We start from the raw sequence: 22,064 nt of genomic DNA on the forward strand, positions 1-22,064 counted from the left end.
TTCGAGACGAAATTGTGACAAAAAATATGACAATACTTTCCACTGTTCTCCATTCATTCCTTCTTTCCTGGAAGAAGACAGAATTCAGTTTATTCAGTCCGTGCTCTCGGTCTCTGTCCTGCTTTAGAAAGCTGTTTATGTATTTCCTGAGGGAGGACAATGAGGAAGGAGAAGGGACGAAAGTGAAGGAAAGGGCAGCTCGCTTGCCCCCCGTCTGGTTTTTGGTTTTCTTTTATTGGTCTTTGTCCAGATTCCTGTGGAGAGGAGAGCTCAGACTCGGCTCCCACTGAATCAGCCTCTTTCAGAGAGATTAGGTGGACTAGGTGTCCACAGTTCTTTCTAGCCGGTGGTTCCTGTCTGATTTCGTTTGATTTTGCCTGATTTTGTCTGATATTGAGAAAGTTTTTCAATGGAAACTAATAATGTATCGGCAGGTTTTTCTATTGGTATCTGAATCAGAATTACTTCATTGTCCAAAAAGACTTAATAAAGAGATAAAATGACACTGTATAGGGATGTCTTAGTCTTTGTCCTCAATGGTTTGATTCATTTACTGTTCTTATAAACAGTAAAATAATAATAAAAACCACATTCACATGAGAGAATGATCAGATGTTACAATTATATCAAAATATCTAGATAAAAACTTCAATCTCAACATTTAAAACAAGTCAAGACAAGTAGTTTTAAAAAAGGTCTTAACTTTAGGTAAGTATGTCAATGTAAAAACAGTATATATATATATATATATATATATATATATATATATATATATATATATATATATATATATTTACCATTGTATAAATGAGCTGTGTGTCAGCTGTGGTACAGCAGTGGCCATGGACCCATGTTGGGGTGTGTGTGTGTGTGTGTGTGTGTGTGTGTGTGTGTGTAATGAAGAGAGAAAGCAAGCGAAAAAAGAAAAGTGAAAGGTAGAGCATTGGGGAGAAGGGGAGACCCCCTAAGGTTTCCATTAACCCCTGCAAGAAAAGAACAGACAATTAAGGGAACACACACACACACACACACACACACACACAGTGTTGATGTGCTTGCAGTAGCACAGCATGAATGAAGCTCCAAGGCAACAGAGCGTGTGTGTGTGTGTGTGTGTGTGTGTAGCCCAGGGCCTGTTACCCCCTTTGTGTCTTCACTCACTCTTTTCTCTCCTTTCATGTGGGTTCATCTTTTTTTTCTCACCCTCTGTTATCAAAAGCAGCGGATTTTAGAGTCTATAAATACTGGGACATTTCTGCACCTTTGTGTCCTTTTTGAAACTTGGCCTTTTGAGAGAGAAAAAGAAGACAAAAAAGTTTTTTTTCTCGCTTTTCTCAGAAGAATCTATGATCTGTTTTTGTAAAAAAAAGTAAAGTTTGACTTTAGATGCTCACTAGTGCACTTTTACTGTGGCACTGTGACTAAAAGAGGTCTTGATAGAAACTTAAAAATGGGTTTATAACAATTTTAGTGCACTGTGTCTTATTATGTCTTAGTTAAAAGGTTGTAGGAAGGTTAGTCTTTAATAATGACTGTAGAAAATTATGTACACTGTGGTTCTATTCCTTTATCTGTTGTATAGAAACAATGGAGACACCTTTGTCTAATCATTGTGTCTCAAAAAATGTGCGTCTCAGACTGCCTTCATTGAGTTTTTAGCGCAGCCTAACGAATCACAAGCAAAGCATTTTTTCCTGTATATCAGGGTTCAGCATTTAAGTTTGGCCACAGGCAAGATATTTTCCGAGCCAAACAAACTCTGTTTTGGAAAATGAAGTGTAATGGGATGGAGTGCTACAGACTAGTAGCTCTCCAGCCCAGAGGGTTGTTGAACCCAATTGCAGAACAGCTGATCTCAAAGCAGGTAAACCCAAGAAGAAAGAATAAAAATAAAGTCACGCAGAGAGAGAGAGAGACAGGGGAGGAATGTAAACAAAAGCTCACCAGATAAGTATTTTATTTTATATATATATATATATATATATATATATATATATATATATATATATATACATTTTAAAGCATTTCTATTTGTTTGAACAACATTCAGATTCACATTTCCTCAAAAAGTGACAATGGAAAATTAAAGTGCTTTTCTGAAGTGCTAAAATGATTAGCTATTCTAGTTCCATACAAAAAAGGTCATTGCTTTGCTGAAAGCATTGAATTGCTGCTGCTTCTTGCTGTTTTACTGATTTTTTTTACTGAACAGTGGATATTGCCATTAGCATGTAGCATTAGCATTTGTAGGCACATTTTGGACTCATATTGTGTGTTAAAATCATTAAAGGCCCAATTATAAACATTATAGAGCAGCTTTAGTGGCTTACTCTACTCTCAGGTCTTCTCCAGTCTTTTCTGTAGACGAAATCGAAGCGAGCCAAGTGGTAGTTTAGTTCTCCATCTCTCCGTAGCAGAGCTCATTTCTCAGATGTCTCTTCACATCCACAGTTTGTGGTTTTCGAACAGCTTGTCTTCCTGGCGAATGCTGGGCGGATCTCGTTTCCAGTGGAACCGTGAGGCCTTTTGGAAGCTGGAGAGTGAAGAGAGAGAAAGAGTGAAAGGAGAAGAAAGGGAGTGATGGAGAGAAGCGAAAACATTTGTCATTGGGCGTTCAATACTTTTGACATCTTTTCCGAAATAACACAGACTGGAAATTCAACCCAGGCTTTTATTATATGTGTGTTGGATGGGAGACTCCTGGCAGAAACGGTTAACAGTGCAGTGAACTCTCAATATCACGTCTCTCTGCTCGTCTGCTGCAATTATCTTGTCTCTGATAGGTTCAGAGCTTCTTGAGAATCTAGGTGATGCATTTATTTCATCTACTGCATCTACTGCATCTATTTCATCTATTTGATGCAGCTACAACCCCTGTTTTAAAAAAAATCCAAGGCAAAATCCAATCCAGACAAATGAATGATTTTGTTATTCTAGTAATAAAAAAGGCCAATTTTACAACACACTGGACTACAATACCCAGCATGCACTGCAACGTAATGGGCAAATGGGCCCTCCTCCCAATCATCCTCACCTCAACTATAGCACTGTGTAGAAAAAAAAATGTAGAAAAGTGATTTTAGTGATATGAGTTATTTCCAAAAAAAGGGAGTGGGAAGAAATCTAATGTCTTTTAGTACAAAACTACAGATACATCCAACAGAGGAGAATCACCCAAACTGCTCAGCATGCATACTCTCTCTCTCTCTTTCTGTCTCTTTTTCTCTTTTTCTCTTTTCGTCTGTCTCTCTATTTCCCTCTCTCTTTTCTCTGTATTTTTCTCTTTTCTCTGTCTCATGTTTTGTCTCTCTGTTTTCTCTGTATCTCTCTCTGTCTCTCTCTTTCTCTTTTCTGACTCTTTTCTCTCTCAATTTGTGTCTCTTTTCTCTATATCTTTGTCTGTTTCTCTCTCTCTCTTTCTGTCTCTTCTCTCTCTCCCTCTCTCTCTCTCTCTCTCTCTCTCTCTCTTCTCTGCCACTCTTCTGTCTCCTTTCTCTGTCTCTCTATTTCTCTCTCTGTTGCTTTTTTGTCTCTTTTTCCTCTTTCTTGCTCTGTGTCTCACTTTCTAACTATTTTTTTCTTTATCTCTCTCTCTATTTGTCATCCAAAAAGATGTCAGGTGTCTTGTTCAATCAAATCGATTTGACTAAAAGATTAAAAACCTTCTAAACACATTTAACATTTAACAAGTATAGCTAATGTATCTAGATGTATTGTTAAATACATATATAGGGTGAAATGAGGGTGATAAACCTTGTATATCTTAACTACTTAAAAAAAAAAAAAAGACAAACATTCTCTGGTCCTGGTTATGCTGAGATTTTTGAGTTTGTCTCTTTATGTACCAGAATTTGCCCCCCCTGATGTAGACTATCATCCAGACCAACATAGCAGAGCATCAGGATGTGTCCTGAGGAGATGCTGACTGCTGCTGTCAGTCTTCCTGCATTATCTGAGCAGGTTAATCATCATAGCTTTTGCTCTGTGTGTGAAGAAGTTTAGTTAATTACAGGCTGGTGGAGGAGCGAGAGGACGAGTGGCAGGAGGAATTCAGGAAAAAGCATCAGTTCAGAGGAGATACGACTGCTGTGCTCAGATCAGCTCCTCTCAGTTCCTCTCAGCTCCGCCACGTTTCAGCTCAGGAAATCCCCCCGTGCTTAAAGCTCACCTGTCTTCAAACGCACTTCAGCTGGGCAGGAATGTGTGCCAATAATAACAGGATGCTTTTTATGTGTGTGTGTGTGTGTGTGTGTGTGTGTTTGGGTGCAGAAGTCGGGGATTTGTGTCCCGGCTTTGAAAACGTGACTTTGAAATTTGCAGATCACGCACAAATCTTTGTGTCATGTTATATTACAGCTGAAATATATGAATAAAAATCTGGATATGCTTAAGAAATTGAGAAATAAGGATTTATGATATTATACAATATGATGAAATCCTTAAAAAAGTATAATGTCAAAGTATTTTTAGTATTATTTATTTCTAACACAACATGCAGGTGATTGAAATATTAAATATCTAACTTTGTATCAGAGTTATATTAAATTGCTATATATTAAAACCATAAATCAAATATATCATTATATCAGAGAGTCATTGGGCATAAAGGTAAAACTTGGTACTTTGCAACACTATTAACAGAACTTACAACAGTAATAAACATTGTTAAGTGGTTATGTAATGTCTCAACAAATAATAAGCATGTACAATAAGTTAAAAACATGTAAAAATTAATAATGTATCAACTGAAGTTATTTAATAATAATAATAAATGGTTGAATCTAAAATATAAAACATATTCTGGTTTAATAATTAAAAAAAAAAATGTTCGCAATTCCAATTCTGTGTTCATGTATGGCTTTAATATATTTAATAGTCTTCAATATTAAATTTACAATGTTAAAAAACATCATAAAAAGGAAGAAAACCCACTTTTAATATCAATGGTGTTGTACAGTATTTTAGTTTCTTTTTTCTTTTTGGCACCAGGCCTTTTGTCTTTTATCTTTTTTTTCCTCCCTCCCTCGTTTCTTCTTCCCTCGTTCTCCGGTTGCCTGATATAGTGCCGGCACTCTGGAGGCCTGTTCAGTCCGTGGCTCTATTGGAATGTGAATGGAGTCTGTTAACACCCTGCACAAACACTCAGGGCAAACAGGCTTATCAGTAAGCCGAGGATTACTCCAGCAGGACAAACACAGGACCACAGGCCTGATGACCGCTAAGAACCGCGGGGCCAGATTAGCGTGAATGGCCATTATCTGCCGGCTCGTTTTAGTCAGGTAATTAATGGACAGAGTGAGTGAGGACTGTACTGAGATCAGAGTTGAGAAACTTGCTGGAAAGTCAAGTGTGCGCGGCTGCATTCCTGAGGTGAACTTGTTTCGGGAAAGTTGACGTTCCGCACGCAGTCGGCCCGGCTGGTTCTGCGACTTGGGCACAAGCGCTTTGCTGTCAGTGTCGCTGAGGCATTATTTTTTTCACTGTTTTCTTTTCTCACTGTTTAAACACGGCCATTATCTGAGGTCTCTTTTAATCCCTTTGTGGGCGAACGTTTATTTGAACTGTTCTGCATCATTTAGGCGTAGAGCTGTGACTTGTGCCTGGCACGGTTCGTCCATGCGGTTCACTTTTAGGAAAAGTTGCATTGGCCATGCTTTAAAACACTGTAGAAATGAGAAAAAAAAAAAAATTAAAAGTTGAGAAAACTCAAAATTTTAAAAAAGTTTTAAGGAAAACCACCACCAGTTGTACCAACTAGAAATCTCAAACTTCATTTGAGTGGGAAACTAAACTTATCACTAAATATAATTATCACTATAACATAACCTATATATATCTGTAATAAATCTGTAAAAAAATGCATACTTCACCAGTAGTTACACTGTTATTACATGATTGTTAATGTGTAACTACACAGTACTACACAGAAGAGACACGTATTATAAAGTGGGACCAAATATTAAAAATTGACAATATAGTCAATACATGCCTTTAATGCATTTAATTGCCTTTTTCATTATATATAGCATTATTTGTAACTTAATAAGCACAATGCCATTTGCACTGCCATTTAAAGCATCATTAATAGTGTGGTGTTTTGCAGGTGCAAGCATTATAAAAGCATTGCTTCATAAATACAGCATATTACTCACTGTTTCAGTATAAGTTATGAGTTATGAAGTCTCTATTCTCTATGTGCAATCAAACAGTTTCAACTTCTGGCCATAAAAAGCAAACAAAGAGCCACTTTACCTCCACCCCGCCTTCATGTATGCATCTTTTATTTAGAGCACATGGCAGGTTCCTCGCAGTGCTCGCCATCCGGCCTGTGCCCAGTAATTCCACTCAGCTGGCACGCCGCCCCTCGGGCTGAAACTCGATGTGGCCGCTTGGACACTGAACAGCGGGCTGCTGTTTTATATATTTATATGTATATATATATATTTATTTATTTTTTTTTGCCAGGTGTTGAATAGCAGCAAATAAACCTGACGTAGCCTCTGGTGCAGATGCATTGAAGTTATTGAAGATGAGCGCTCTGTGATTTATGCACGCTGTTATATACTTCTCACACAGACCACTGTGGTGTGGTTATGAGCGAGTTTGTAAATGCATGCGTATGTGTGCATGTGTATATATGTGTGTGTATATGTCGGAATGCGAGTGTGTGTATGCTTAAAAGAGAGAGAGAAAGGAAAATGTGGTTGGAACTGTGGCTGGCAGAGTTCACTACAGCACTGCAGCACTACAGCACCACAGCATGAAGCGTGAAACCGTGATCCTCTTTCAGATATCATCTGTCGCTATACACACGTTTCATACAACCATACAGTCTTTCTACAGTATATTTATATATGTTTGTTGAGTTCTGTCTGTTCACTTTGAGCTTTGATACACTTTAACCAGTACTCGCTCTCCTATATAGTAATATAGAGCTTCTATACTGAATATAGTGGTTAAATCCATGCATTGACAGCATTCTGTCATTTCATTCAGTTTAATAGAAATGAAGCCAAAAAATGTCTGATCTCAGAACAAGTGTCCCAGACTGCCTGCATTGATTTACCATTTGGATGGCTAGTTTGTTTAAGTAAGTAATAATCAGTAATAATTCAACAGTAAATGTAATTCTCCGTGAGGAATGACTACACACTGATGTTAAGAGAGAGGTGGAAGGGCATGCCCAATATGCAAATAGCATGACCAACAAAAAAATCAAACTGAGCATGTGCAGTAGTGTAGAGTAGTTGGCTTGGCCTCAGCTAGGGTTCCCGTTCTTGGGCTCTCTATCTCCTTATAAGGGTGTTGTTTTGTCCCCGGCCGTGTCCCAATTCACTAGCCGAGGCAGCAGTAGTGTATTGGACGGCGACCCTGACGACACGGGTTCGATCACACGTGAGGAGTGGTGTGATGTGATTATTGATTTATTTAATTATTTTCCTTCTTCCTCTGTTTCCCTGCTCAGATCAGCTGTTGTGCAGTTGGGTTCAACAACCCTCTGGGCTGGAGAGCTACTAGTCTACAGCCCTCCATCCCATTACACTTCATTACCTACATCAATTTGTTAATTCTGCCAACACAGATTATTCAGTTAGACCAACTTTTAACAACAACAACAAAAAAAAAACGTTAACGTTAAAAGTTAGTTAAGTGCAATTCTTTTTTTTAGCTGATTTTTTAAAGTTTTGTTTTATTCGGTGCATTGATCACTGAAGTACTGACTCTTAAAGATTAACATTCTTCAAAAAGGTTCTTTAAGCAATGCTTCAACCCAGAATCCTAAGTAGAAGGTTTTGTATTAGAGCTATTAATAAAAAACACACTACCACATCTGCTCGACAAGGGTCTTCGAGGACCCAGGCTGGGAACCGCTGACCTTGAGGGCAGATCGTGGCTCTCGTTTGCCTCGGCCGGCACTGACGCAGGTTCATCAGGCTCTAATCGTCTCCAGAGGCACGACCGTCTGTCTGTCTGTCAGAAGTGTATGAGTCAGTGTTAGATCTAGGACAAAGACAGGTCAGAGCCTCTGATCCTCCACATTCCTCCATTATTCATCCCCACAGAACAAACTCTCCTAAAGAGCCTGTCTGAGTGTGCTACAGATAGGGTGACTGAACCTGTCAGAGACACACACACACACACACACACACACGCTGCAGCCAGAGATTACACACACCTGAGAACGACTCTAAAGAGGAAACCTATTACGTGTCTTTTACTGTATGTCAGGGTGAGGTTTACATAGCAAGGGTGAGAGAGAGAGAGAGAGAGAGAGAGAGAGAGAGAGAGAGAGAGAGAGAATTTGTAATTCTGTCCAAAACATTATGACCAATTCTAAATCAGTTTCTCTGAAAATATTGTCATTTAGAGCATTTATTTGCAGAACATGAGAAATGGCTGAAATAACAAAAAAAAAAAAAAATAGAAAAAAGATGCAAAGCTTTCAGACCTCAAATAATGCAAAGAAAACAAGTTCATATTCACAAAGAAGTTTTAACCCTGGTTTTTAATCACAGTTTTTATGCATCTTGGCATCATGTTCTTTCTCCTCCACCAGTCTTACACACTGCTTTTGGATAACTTTATGCTGCTTTACTACTGGTGCAAAAAATCAAGCAGTTCAGTTTGGTGGTTTGATGGCTTGTTCATCCATCTTCCTCTTGATTATATTCCAGAGGTTTTTCAGTTTGGTGAAATCAAAGAAACTCATCATTTTTAAGTGCGCTCCTATTATTTTTTTCCAGAGCTGATTGTTCAAAGATGTATCTAAAACCACATTGAAATGTGAAATGAATGAACTAGTTCTCTGTTATTATTCAAATTCAAGCCAATTTTGGATATAAAAGAGGTTTTTAGGTCTTCCACTAAAGTTTGAAAACACTTGCGAGAGAGAGAGAGCTGTAGAGAGAGAGCTGTAAAGAGATGTAGACGAGCACATTAACAGGACACACACACTGATACACACTGCAGTAGCTTGGCCGCTGATGCAGGTTAAGAGGAGATGTCTGGCTTTCCTCACTCAGGAAATGAAGTGTCAGGAGGCAGTAAGTGGCCGCATGCTGCCGCTTCCATCTACTCCCAGCCCTACATTAACCCCCGGCTCATACAGCCAGCACCAAAGTGCTCACCACCACCCCCTTTACCTCCACCTCCACATCCACCACCATCTCCACCATCACCCGACCCCCCACCTGCCTTCTCTCTCTTACAGAAACACGTCATAATCTGTACTCTGCCCTTTAAAAACAGTTGGGAACACCTTGACTTAAACTTTTACTTTTACAACTCTGAATGCATTTAAAACAATTCTAAGGACTAAAACTCTGAAAAAAACAAGAGAGCACTTAAAAATGATGAGTTTCTTTGATTTTACCAAATTAAAAACCTCTGGAATACAATCAAGAGGAAGATGGATGATCACAAGCCATCAAACCACCAAACTGAACTGCTTGAATTTTTGCACCAAGAGTAAAGCAGCATAAAGTTATCAAAAAGCAGTGTGAAATTAAGCTGTAAATAAAACCCAGGGTTATTCCACTAAATATTAATTTCATTGTCTGAACTCTTAAAACTTTATGAATTTATTTTTTTTGTTTTCTTTGTATTATTTGAGGTCTGAAAGCTCTGCATCTTTTTATTTCTCATTTTCTGCAAATTAATGCTTTAAATGACAATATGTTTATTTGGAATTTGGGAGAAATGTTGTCTGTAGTTTATAGAATAAAACAATAATGTTCATTTTACTCAAACATAAACCTATAAATAGCAAAATCAGAGAAACTGATTCAGAAACTGAAGTGAACTCTTAAGTTTTTCCGAAGCTGTATGTGGTATTAATTTTTTTCCTCTGGAAAATTTTATGAAAATACAAAAATCAAGAACACACTGGTCATTAAACAGCTGTAATATGCCAATTTTAACAAATAGTAATAGTAAAAAATTAAACACATACTGAACAGTGAATCTGACTTATTTTTCTTTACTTCTGATTTGGGCCACTTTTACTTTAAAATCTGAAACATATCAGTGGTGGGAAAGTAAGTAACAAGACCTTCCAGTCGTCAAGAGAAGTTGTTTTCTTTATCTTTAATAAAATGTGCAAAGCATGTCAAAGTGTAAAAAGAAATATAAATAAGCCTAAGAACAAAGTAAAAAAAAAAAAAAAATCAAGTTTCAAAGCAAACAAGTGGACATAGCCGAATTTAAAATATGTCCTCTATACACAATTTGGATAAAATTAGCTGTCAGATGCTGGAACTCCTTGATAGCTTTTGTAATATTTGTGAAAACGAAACCGAAACTTCACGTGAAGCTCTGAGAAATGTTCAGATAAATGTGAATTAAAAAAATGGATTTAAGCCACTTTTACCTGCTGTTTAAACTTACCCTGAGACTAATGCTCTTCTCTATTCTCAGTGCTGTAATTAGCAGAGTGGCTATGCTAGCTAAATGGAGAAACACAATTAAACTAAGTGTAAAGCTTCACTCTGTGGTTCAAACCAAAGTGAGCTGATTGTCATTTGTTGACCTGATCCTGCAGTAATGGGGCATCTTGCTTTAATGAGACCTTCCCATGTTTCCTTCCATCTTATCAAACAAAGTGGGGTTTCTTCCACCAGTGGAGGAATGAATGACGTTTGTATGATTTTTGTCCTCCCTTTTATGCCCTCAGCCCCTTCACTTCGGCGAGTGGGAGGGGTGGGAGAAGGGAAGTGTTTCAGTGTGCCCTGCCTGGCCGGGTGAAGTGTCAATCAAACCCTTTAGATCTCCATGTCTGTGCTAGCCTGAGGGTTAAGGCACTGTAATCAATAGCCTGATTATTGGAGAGAGGCCAGAGTGTGGGACCAGAGGGTAAGCATGCGGAGAACTCTATCTGGCTTTGAAAGTATCAGTCACACACCCCATCACTTCCCTCACACACTGCAGTGTCGACTGGATGAATGCGCTTTTAGAGCACCTGAGAGCTTTCTGCGGTTCTGGACTTTGTCTTCTTGGCCTTCCAGACACTGAACACAAGCATGGTTAAAGACTCCTGGTGTGATTTTGGGTCTGTTTGACAGGTTTGACCAGCATTAGCTTATACAGCACTTAAAAAAAATAAAAAATAATGAGTTTCTTTGATTTTGACCAAATTGAAACGTCTGGAATATAATCAAGAGGAAGATGGATGATCACAAGCCACCAAACTGAACTGCTTGATTTTTTGCACAAGGAGTTGCATAAAGTAAATCCAAAAGCATTGTGTAAGACTGGTGGAGGAGAACATGCCAAGATGCATGTTTAAAAACCACCAAATATTGATTTCTGAACTCTTAAAATTTTATGAATTTAAACTTGTTTTTGACTGTTATTAAAGAGTTTCATTTCAAATTCAACCATAGCAATAAGTGATTAGCATGGAATGGGCACAGGGTTTTGGTCCTTCTAGTCATCAAGAGCAAGAGTAATGCTGGAGAAGGCCTTTAAACTAGGGATTCATTTAATCTGAACACAAAAATGCTTTTTTTTGGTTGCCAAGTATTCACTACATTCCTAAATGAGATATCCAACATTGCACTGGATTGGTCCTTTTATTGAAAGACCCAAGACCACTGGTATCTATTATGTGCTAAACGTTAGTAGTTGATTTTACTGAAATCGATTGCTGTGTCTGCATCCCTTGTGTCAAAATAAAAGCCCTTTGCATGGTTTGACTGGAAACCACTGCTAAAAAAACATATGTAGTAGAAACATAGTATTGTGGTTTGTTGGTTGGTACGTCAGTTGGAAGGTTAAAAATATTAGTAAAATTAGTTTAGAAATTGCTTTTTATTTGAAAAGGAAGACAAAAATACATTTAGACTGTTTTAATTAATGCAATGGTGAAAACGTGGCAAAATAAATCATAAAAACCTGAAAACCTTCTTTAAATGTTTTCTTTATGTATAAAGATATTCAAAGTATTTCTAGTCTCAGCCACTATATCTTGAAAGCTCAGTATGAAATATAAAATATAACTTATAACAGAAGGTCGCTGCGGTAGTGCTGTGTCTTATTTAAGACATAAAGCATCAAATCATTGAATCAAACAGGACAAGAAATGGAAAACATGAGGAAAAATAAAGACCATAACAGCTTTCTCATCCTCTCTGTGTCTCTCTTTTTCTCTCTCTCTCTTTCTCTTTATCTCTGCTGCATTCTCAAAAGACGCTCTGGAAAGGCAAACCTCTGGAGTGTTTTATTGCTGTATTTGAAGTTGCCATGTGAGGCAGGGGAGCCTGTTTTCTGTCTTATCTCTCTTTCTGGCATCTCTTTCAACTCAGAAGGGCTCTCGACTGAGAAAGAGCTGTCCAAGCTGCTACTGAAACGAAAGAGCAATCTGCTAGCGAAGCTTTTCAGCAGTTGTGAGAAAAAGTCAACACAGGAAAACAAATGATTCAATGGATTCATGCCGTAGCTGCGGGATGTGATGGGCTGTGTGGTGCTTGGTTGTAATTGGAGGTAATAGAACTGTAATAGGACTGTTGTTATAGGTGGTTGGAGGGGCTTCATTGGTGTGGGACAGTGGATAACACCACTGCATGCTTATGAGCATCACCATCATGTGGTAGACTGGGGTTCAATTCCCGGTCTGGGCGACTATACTGTGATACACCAATTAGAGACCATGGGCAAGACTCCAAACACTACATTGGGCCAAATCTGTAATAGGAACAACTGGATAAGATTGTCAGCTAAATGTCGTAAATGTAAATGTAGAAGAAGTAGTAGCAGTAGGTGTAGCAAAACTGGTACATCCAACTTCTGCTGACTTTTACTTTTTACTTTAGCTAATTAAACTTTCTAATCTTTCCAAAGCAGTGATCCTGGGGTCTTCCTCCCTCTGCATTTCTGGTGATTTCTTGCCTTTAGACTTTAGATTGAGTTTTATCTAAATTTATAACCAATTATAACACACTTGAGGTGCTTATTATGTTGAGGAAACACTTGTAAAGCATGCTCCGACTTTTTCCAGTTCCTTGCGTAAGAGGAGCGTATAAGAGAATATTGATCTTTTAGTTTCACAATGCCTTGCTTTGCAATATTATTGCAATCAATTGTTTCAGAGATGATATCAATGGGATAAATAATTGCAATATACTGTATCGTCTTGCTTACAGTATCCCAAAATCTCGATCTTGATCAAGTGAATCCTAAGACTTTGTCAACCGGAGATATCGTCAAATTATTGCCAATACAAAGCCTTAGTCCCTTTTTTTAGGAAGAGTAGAGTACAGACTTGTTGATGCAGATTAAAGTGACTAAAGTAGGCAAAACCAAAGGTAAAGAATAAGCCTTCATTCTTCTTTATCCTGCAGAAAATCTAGAATCAAGCTAAAATACAGTACCTCTGCATGAACAGATCAGAAAACATTTCTGCATCTACATCGTGGCATGTTCTCTGACCTTGCCTCATCATTTGAGAAGAGTGTCCCCTCTTTTATCAGGTGAATCTTTCTCGAGCGTGCCTATCCACTTTCTAATCCCGTGGTGAATAATTGATCGGGAGAGTATCTTAGCCCGCGATATTGGCAGCGAGCGCCGGCCGGCTGTGTGGAGTGGAAGCCCTCCCCCAGAGCCACTCCAGCCACACACTCCACTTCAGGCTCAAGGGCTCTCCACAGCCTCTCTGGCTTTTTTTCTTCTTCTGGTCCTCAGCCTTCCCCCTTTCCCCCGGCCCTGCCATGGCCTCCATTCTCTCAGATCACTACAGGACAATGCTCCGCTTGAAAGGAAGGAGTGGGGGATGAAGAAAAGAGGGCGCCGTGTCAGAGCATCGCCTGTTTGCTGATAGAACGTCTGAAAAAGAACCACCTCATAAATCAAAATGGGCCAGAATGGGCATTGTTCCTGCGAGAGCTCACCCACTTGTCCTTCTCAACCCCCTTTCCTCTCGGAACTCTTTTTCTTCTTCTTTTTTTTCTTTTTCTTTTCTTTTATTTGCTTGTTTTCTCCCCAAAAAAGAAAGAAAGAAAGAAAGAAAGAGAAAACTCCTGCCCTTGTAATATCTTCATCAAGTGGCGCCAAAGTGGTGAACATGTCTTTTTAGTCATTTTAGTGCTCTTCAGAACTTCAGAACTTTAGGACTTTCAAAAAGTAACACTTCACTTGGATGGTCCTCATTTGATGATGCTTGACGGACATTCAACCAACATTTAGTTAACATTCAACTGCATGTCTATTAAATGCAATTGAACTGAAAGGTGAAAGTAGGGAAATGAATTCTCTATTGAGTGTAACCCAGCATCCAACTCTAACCCAAACTCTAATCTTAACATTTTAGCATTGAGTTTAGAGTTAGATTTAAAGTTTAGAGTTAAGCTTAGGGTAGGGTGTAGGGTTAGATTTTAGGGTTGATTAAGGGTTAAGGTTAGGGTTACGTGTATGGTTTGATTTTATGGTTGATTAAGGTTAGGGTTAGGGTTAGGTGTAGGGTTGGATTTTAGGGTTGATTAAGGGTTAAGGTTAGGATTAGGTGTAGGGTTAGATTTTAGGGTTGATTAAGGGTTAAGGTTAGGTTTAAGTGTAGAGTTAGATTTTAGGATTGATTAAGGGTTAAGGTTAGGGTTGGATTTTAGGATTGATTAAGGGTTAAGGTTTAGGGTTATGTGTAGGGTTAGATTAATGGTTAAAGTTAGGGTTATGTTCTATGTTTCTATTTACATTCAACATATGTTTATGTGTTTAATTAATATGCATTTAATAGACATTCGGTTGAATGTTAGTTGAATATCAGTTGAGCATCAATGAGGCCATCAAACGCACCATCCAAGCAAAGATTTAGCCAGAAGATCTTCCATAGCTTCTTACTCAGTAGAATTAGAGGTTACATTAGAGGTTAAATTTGAATAGATTCCGTTTTTTTTACTCATTTACATCATTAAGTTTGGGTCAAGTGTGAGTGACTGTGCATGTGTATAAGTGTGTGTTGGTTTTGCTGGAAGTAGAATAGAAAGGAATAGAGGGAGGGATAATTTAACAATAAAACAGCAAACGTTGGCACTATCTCTCTCTCTTTCTTTTTCTTTCTCTCTGTCGCGCCTCATTAGCAACTTCCATACACACATTCAGTTCACACACAAACCCAGCACAAAGCCAGCTGTTTTCCTCTTCCCCTGATAATTAGTAATTAATAGTAAGTGTTCCCCTCAAAACCGCAAGCTTACGAGCTGAGCGCTAGCCATGCAACAAGTTTATGTTTCCTGCAGACTTCTTTGCGAGAGCTCTATAAACAAATAAAGCATTATTCTGCTTTGGGACAAAATTAGGAAATTAAAGAGCGTCTCATCCGGAGTGCTAAACCACTCTCCAACAACAGCACAAGCCTGGGGTGCGATCTGACACGTTGCGTAAGATAGCGCTAAGCTAATCTGTTCATTTCGCCGGGCAATTAATGAGGTTTCTCTCCCGTTTCTCTTCTCTTCTCTTCACTTCCCTTGTGAGACAGCAGGAATCAAGCTGATATTATCATAATTGGATCAGTGGCTTCCTCTTTTAAAGAAGCTGTGTATGCATATCTGCCAACAGATTCCCATTAAACACACTGTATCATCGCTCCACCTCGCTCTGCCTTTCGGCTCTTCTGTCATCGGATGAGTCGCTTTGTGAGTTGGATCTTCAACGTGGGATTTTTTTTTTTCACCTCGGGTTCTTTTCGGGATTTCTCTATCTTTGATAATCTCTATCTTAGAGTAAAAAAAACAAACAAACGATTATCCACTCTTATCCTGGAGAGCAGCATCCTTTACAGTACAACTGCAGTGCTAATGCTAATCCTAATGCTAATGATGCCATAGGACAGGGGTCGGCAGAAGGCGATCGGTAGTTTCTGCCTGATCTCATTTTTCCGCTTGTTTATTGTCCCAACGGACAGTTCTGGTGGAAACAGGAGAGTTGAGGTGCACATTGAATTCTGCGTGATTTGATCAGCCGTGGTTTTATGTTTTTTGGATACAATCCGGGTTAGCACCTGAACATCCCTTTCAGACAGCTTCCTCTTACAGTGTCCACAGTTAATCCTGTTGGATGTGGTTGGTCCTTCTTGGTGGTGTGCTGACATTACCCTGGATACCGTGGCTCTTGATGCATCACAAAGACTTGCTGTCTTGGTCACAGATGCTCCAGCAAGACGTGCACCAACAATTTGTCCTCTTTTGAACTCTGGTATGTCACCCATAATGTTGTGTGCATTGCAATATTTTGAGCAAAACTGTGCAAAACTCTTACCCTGCTAATTGAACCTTTACACTCTGCTCTTACTGGTGCAATGTGCAATTAATGAAGATTGAACACCAGGCTGCTCCAATTTAGCCATGATGAAACCTCCCACGCTAAAGTAATGACAGGTGTTTTAGTTTCTTTGTTCAACCCCTGTATCTGTTTCTGCTCAGTTCAGTTCTGTTCTACAAAGTCTCAAACTAAGTCTCTAATCATCCGACTCTTGCTCCTCACAACTCGTACAAATAGCCAGCCATTTACAAAGAGATTGCTGAGCCAGATAAATGGAATTGCGGGCTAGTGAAGTGGGGAAAGCAGATACCACTCACGCATTGTTTGCGGCCTCTTGAAGCGGAGTGTAGTGTTGCTTTCACAGGGTGTAAACACGCAAAGCAGGATTACACCAGACGCTGACAGCCCTTTCCACAATGAGGTGGTAACTTAGCCCGGCCACTGACAACACCGCCTGATACCCTCAGGACAATAGGCCGACAAGCCTTATCTGTGTGTGTGTGTGTGTGTGTTTGTGTGCTTGTATGGGTGTGTTTGCATGTGTGTGTGTGTGTACGTAAGTGTGTGTTTGCCGATACCCTAAGGGGGCTTATTGTCGTAGCGTAGATGTCTGAGTGAAATCAGCTACTTCAACACTGAAGTGAACACAGGATCAAAGGGAACCGGAGACTTCCTAGACCTGTCAGACCTTTTTCAGCCCGAAAGAGTCACGCATTCCCTTCACTGAGTGTTTAGTGTGAACAGTGTGTGCAGTTGTGGGAATGCTGGGAATGTTGCATTTCGTACATTTCGAGTAGATGTTGATCTGTCAGTTCAGCTTAGAAATTACTGCTTAGATGATCGCTTTGTTTAAATAATCAAATTTGACTTGATAAAAGAAGAAAAAATGATTATGGCTGAAAAAAATGTTGCTGTCATTGGAAACTAAGAGAAAAAGTGATGTTTATTGTCTATACAACACTATAGAAAAAACAGTTCTTTACAATGGGATATTTTGGCGTGGTTTTGTGATATATATTTTTTAATATTTTGCTAAGGTTTTTGTTTTACCAGTTTTCTCCAAAAGTCTATTGTCTGTTACTCACCTTATGATATAATAATTATATAACAATGCAATCTGTTCATAGAAGTTTAGAGTGAAATAGATTAGATTAGATATAACCTATAATTATATTTTTCTTTGGTATCAAACAAAAAAAAGTAAAAAGAGATAATAACAATTAGTATAGAATAGAATAGAAACATGCCTTGATATATACATTACATTACATTACATTACATTACATTACATTACATTACATTTGGCAGACGCTTTTGTCCAAAGCGACTTACAATAATGAAGTACAATGTAAAATAAGTTTAAAGGTAAAACATCTTTGGATAGGGATAAAAGGAGGTCAAAGGGGAATAATAGGATAGAGGAGTGAAGGAGGGGAAGAAGGAAATGAGGTTAGAAGTAGTTAGTTAGTTAGAGGTGTTAGGAGAGTAAGTGCTCTTTGAAGAGCTCTGTCTTCAGGAGTTTCTTAAAGATAGCGAGAGATTCTCCTGATCTGGTAGTGGAAGGTAGTTTGTTCCACCATTGGGGAACTCTGTATGAGAACAGTCTGGATTGCTTTGTGTGAGTGTTTGGCAAAGCGAGGCGACGTTCATTGGAGGAGCGCAGCGGCCGGGAGGTAGCGTAAGCCTTCAGTAGTGAGTGCAGGTAGGAAGGAGCCTGTTCTGTCATCACCTTGTAGGCGATAGTAAGAGCTTTGAATTTGGAAACTGGTAGCCAATGGAGCTCAATGAGCAGCGGGGTGACATGTGCCCGTTTTGGTTGGTTGAAGACCAGACGTGCTGCTGCATTCTGGATCATCTGGAGTGGTTTTACTACACAGGCCGGGAGGCCAGTTAGCAGGGCATTGCAGTAGTCGATATAATATGTTAAAATCCTTAAAATTAAGTCCATAATGTTAAAGCATCAGTGTGTACGTGCAAGAACAGCATGCTATATGTTTAAATAGTAATACTAACAAATGTATAAAACAGCAAACCCCACTAGATTATTTTTATGTTTATATTTACATGTTGGAATAAAATTGTCATGCTGTTTCTTTAATTACGATGTTTCTGCAACTCAATTTAAGCATAAGTTAGCATTCTGTTGAGTTTCATTTCTCTGGAAACCAATCAGTTTTTACAAAAATGTAATTATTTGGGAATTAACTCACATGCAGTTGGTAACTTGTATATTGTAACTGGTATATGTAACTGGTAACTTGTATAGTTACATAGTTACTACATAGTTATAGGTTGCCACCCTACAATTATAAAATTTTTCTATATCTAGCTAAAAAAGTTTTAAATATAACAATATCTATATATCTATGTATGTCTATATATTGGTCAGCACTACCTAGAATATATGTTTACTCGTGGAAAGGTCTGTCACAGTCACTCCCTTATCACTCCACTACTGCATGAATCCCCCAGATCTTCAGGATCTGGCCTCGTCTGAAACCCGACTCTACTTGGCACCATGCTTCATGTTCACTTTTCATTCAAAAAGACTTGTTCTCAAATACCCGTTGATTATAGGGCTGCATGTAACATATCCCGTTCACCCGCTCCCCGCCTCGAGTCTGTTAGCGGTGGGTTTCTTTCCCCGAGAACAGGGCTGATAGACTTTCATCTGTAAAGTGTGTGATTATGAAAGGGCACAACAAGAGCGTAGCGGGCTCTCTCAGCCTCCCTGCTGGAAGAGCCAATTAGCCTTTGCTCTGCTCTTAAGTGGTTAATAGTGTAAATAGCTCTGGCAGGGTTTAGACTTGAGGGTCTGAACGCACTAAGCAATCAGACATAACACTTACAGTGCTGACCTAAGAGGACGGCATGTCGTTTCTATTTGTGTCAGCAAATAATTGTCTCGTTAAGTGCAAGTCACGTTGTGTTAGCTTTGTTTGAGCAGTGCTTCCAAGAGTGTGTTTTTTTTCCATAAGAATAGTTTCGAGCCCCCCATCACTTTTACAAACATGTACGTCCTTTGCTTCCAAACTCCAATTGTAGGATTGGTTTATACAAGGCGAGTTGAGCATTTGTAGAACTTTAGGAAAGGCTATATAGAGTTACATTTTTTATGTTTCAAGACTTGTGCTTGTGTTTGAGATGGGTTAGCTCTAACTGAGGTCTTAACTTGTTTGGTTTCAAACTGTTGAGTTGTGGCTGTATCCTAGGTAAACAGAATTTCTTGGCTACTATGCCATTAATGGTTGTTCCAAAGTGAAGGATCCTTTGTATACTGTACAATCAAGAATGTCAAGCCAATGTTTGGAGAGATTTGAAGGACGCAGCTGAGGTATCCTTCGAAGCCCTTGGTTGCCCACAGTTCATGGTGCATGTATTGTAAGTCACTTTGGACAAAAGCGCCTGCCAAATGTAATGTAATGTAATGTAGTGTCCAATACAAGTGAGCCAAGTTTGTTTTATACATATTTTTTTTGTGAAGAAATTAAAAATTACATTTTTTGAGTTTCAAACCTCAATATAGACCCCTAATTTTCTAAATTCTAGTGAAGACCCATCCTACCTCGTCTGCAGCCCAGACTTTGGAATACAGCTACTGTTTTCTCTTTGTCAGCCACCATTCTGGTTGAAGCCAAGAGTATTATATGCTTCTTGTCTTTGCTTTAGAAGTTATTCTTTGAGCTGTAGTAGTTCTGAAACAGAACAGTAGTTTTGGGACCCACTGGATTAGGGTATCAGTGTATAATGTGCAGTGCTACTTCTTATCATCTCTGATGTCTGGCTTCAAACGTTCTCGCTTTTTCCCATAGAGTCCAGCATATTCCATGTATGTGACGTAATCAGATACCTGTCTTAACCTACCATTCTTTCTCTCTTCTTCTTCTCTCTTTCAGAGACCTGATGCCCAAAACACTAGAAGGTCAGATCACCATGGAGAAAACTCCCAGCTACTTCGTGACCCGCGAGGCTCCAGCCCGAATCTACGCCATGTCCCGGGAAACCAAGCTCATCGTGGTGGTGAGGGACCCGGTCACTCGGGCCATCTCGGACTACACCCAGACTCTCTCCAAGAGGCCGGACATTCCCTCTTTCGAGAGCCTGACCTTCAAAAACAGGACTACGGGTCTGATCGACACCTCGTGGAGCGCCATCCAGATCGGCATCTACGCCAAGCACCTGGACAACTGGCTCCAGTACTTCCCCATGAGCCAGATCCTGTTCGTCAGCGGAGAGCGGCTGATCAGCGACCCGGCCGGAGAGCTGGGCCGGGTGCAGGACTTCCTGGGGCTCAAGAGGATCATCACGGACAAACACTTCTACTTCAACCAGACCAAGGGCTTCCCCTGCCTCAAGAAGGCTGAGGGCAGCAGTAAGCCCCACTGCCTGGGCAAAACCAAAGGGCGGACCCACCCCAACATAGACCCTGAGGTCGTGCAGAGACTCAGAGACTTCTACAGACCCTTCAACATGAAGTTCTACCAGATGACTGGACATAACTTTGGTTGGGATTGAAAGTAAAAAAAAGACTACAAGAACACTCAAACCTATTTTTTTCTCTGTATTTCTATCGGCGAAAGATGTGATAATTGCTATATATATGTTAAATGTACAGAGATCTATTTTATAATAATTTATTTTTAATTTGTAAGCAATTAATTCACTAAGCTGCCTAACCATATTTGTACAGAGCATCTGGCCCACATTTACATTTATGTTCTTTTTTTTGTTTGTTTTCCCAACATTCCACAGTTTTATTTTTCTGTTATTTGTTTTTTTGTTTTTACCCTTATGATAGGCAACTCATTTTGAATAAATGGTGCTTCCAAATGTTACTAACTGAATTACAATGACTGAATTTTGAGTTGGTTGGACGAGGAAAAGTAAAAAAAAAAAAAAAAAAGAAAATCGAAACAAAAAAAACACTGTGTTACGGGTACAGAGCGTTCACAGACCAATAGCAACAAACATCTTTTCCTCCTTTATTTTTGATTTTATTAAATTTTTTTGAGAAGGTTAGTTATCTCTGGTTGGAGTTTAAAAAAGATTGTGTTTCTCCATCGTTTTTCAGTTGCTAGCAGGTCATTTTTGCACTGCGGAGGTTGCCTTTTTGCTTCTGAATGATCCGTGTCTCAATCCTGATTGACAGGTTGTCTACTTAGTAGTGCTTTCAGGCTGTTCAGCTGATCAGATGTTCCTTTCACTCAATAGATGATGGATCAATAGGTGGAGCTGCTGCTCATGGTGTCATTCATGCTTAGGGTTTGCCACTGACCTTTTACTGGCAGCAGGCAACAATGAATGGGCATTTCATCGATGAGGAGGAATCGCTTTGTGGACATCAGTGAGGCGACGTAGTGACGTTATGCTAATTGTTTAACGCACTTGATAAAATTGATTGGATCTGACGAGTGCATCCGTTAAAATCTCCTTCAAAAATTGCAGAATTTGCAGCCGAATTGCTGCTGGCACGCCATTGGCCAACCTCAAGGGAGCCCAAAGATTGAAAAGATTAAAGAGTAGGTGTTTCAGATTTGTGGTAGATTTTTTCCCCTCTAAAAGAGTTTAGATCCTATGTCATCAGTCCTGTATTGTATAATTATTGAAAATTAAGGGAACAGCTGATGTAAATGATTGGATATGTAGTATTACATCAACCTAAGATCACAAATTTCAGGAACGGAAGCTGGATTTAACCTCTTTATAGATATATAGATATAACTGGTAGACATTGTGGTCTATCTTTATAAAGAACACCATATAGACAGCTCTGGAAAAAAATAAAAAATAAGACACCACTTAAAAATGATAAGTTT

General features: G+C 39.1%; 1 protein-coding gene across 1 annotated transcript in view; it reads left to right on the forward strand.

Moving 5' to 3' along the window:
- LOC103037172 (heparan sulfate glucosamine 3-O-sulfotransferase 3B1) overlaps positions 1 to 21,156 on the forward strand; it is a 36,880-nt gene extending 15,724 nt beyond the window's left edge. The window contains exon 2 of the mRNA XM_022685450.2: positions 20,145 to 21,156. Within this exon, the coding sequence (XP_022541171.1) occupies positions 20,145 to 20,763 (619 nt within the window). The 3' untranslated portion in view covers positions 20,764 to 21,156. The remainder of the gene's footprint in view (positions 1 to 20,144) is intronic.
- Positions 21,157 to 22,064: the final 908 nt, after the last annotated feature.

The sequence above is a fragment of the Astyanax mexicanus genome, chromosome 15 (assembly GCF_023375975.1).
Source record: "Astyanax mexicanus isolate ESR-SI-001 chromosome 15, AstMex3_surface, whole genome shotgun sequence".
NCBI classification, from domain to species: domain Eukaryota; kingdom Metazoa; phylum Chordata; class Actinopteri; order Characiformes; family Acestrorhamphidae; genus Astyanax; species Astyanax mexicanus.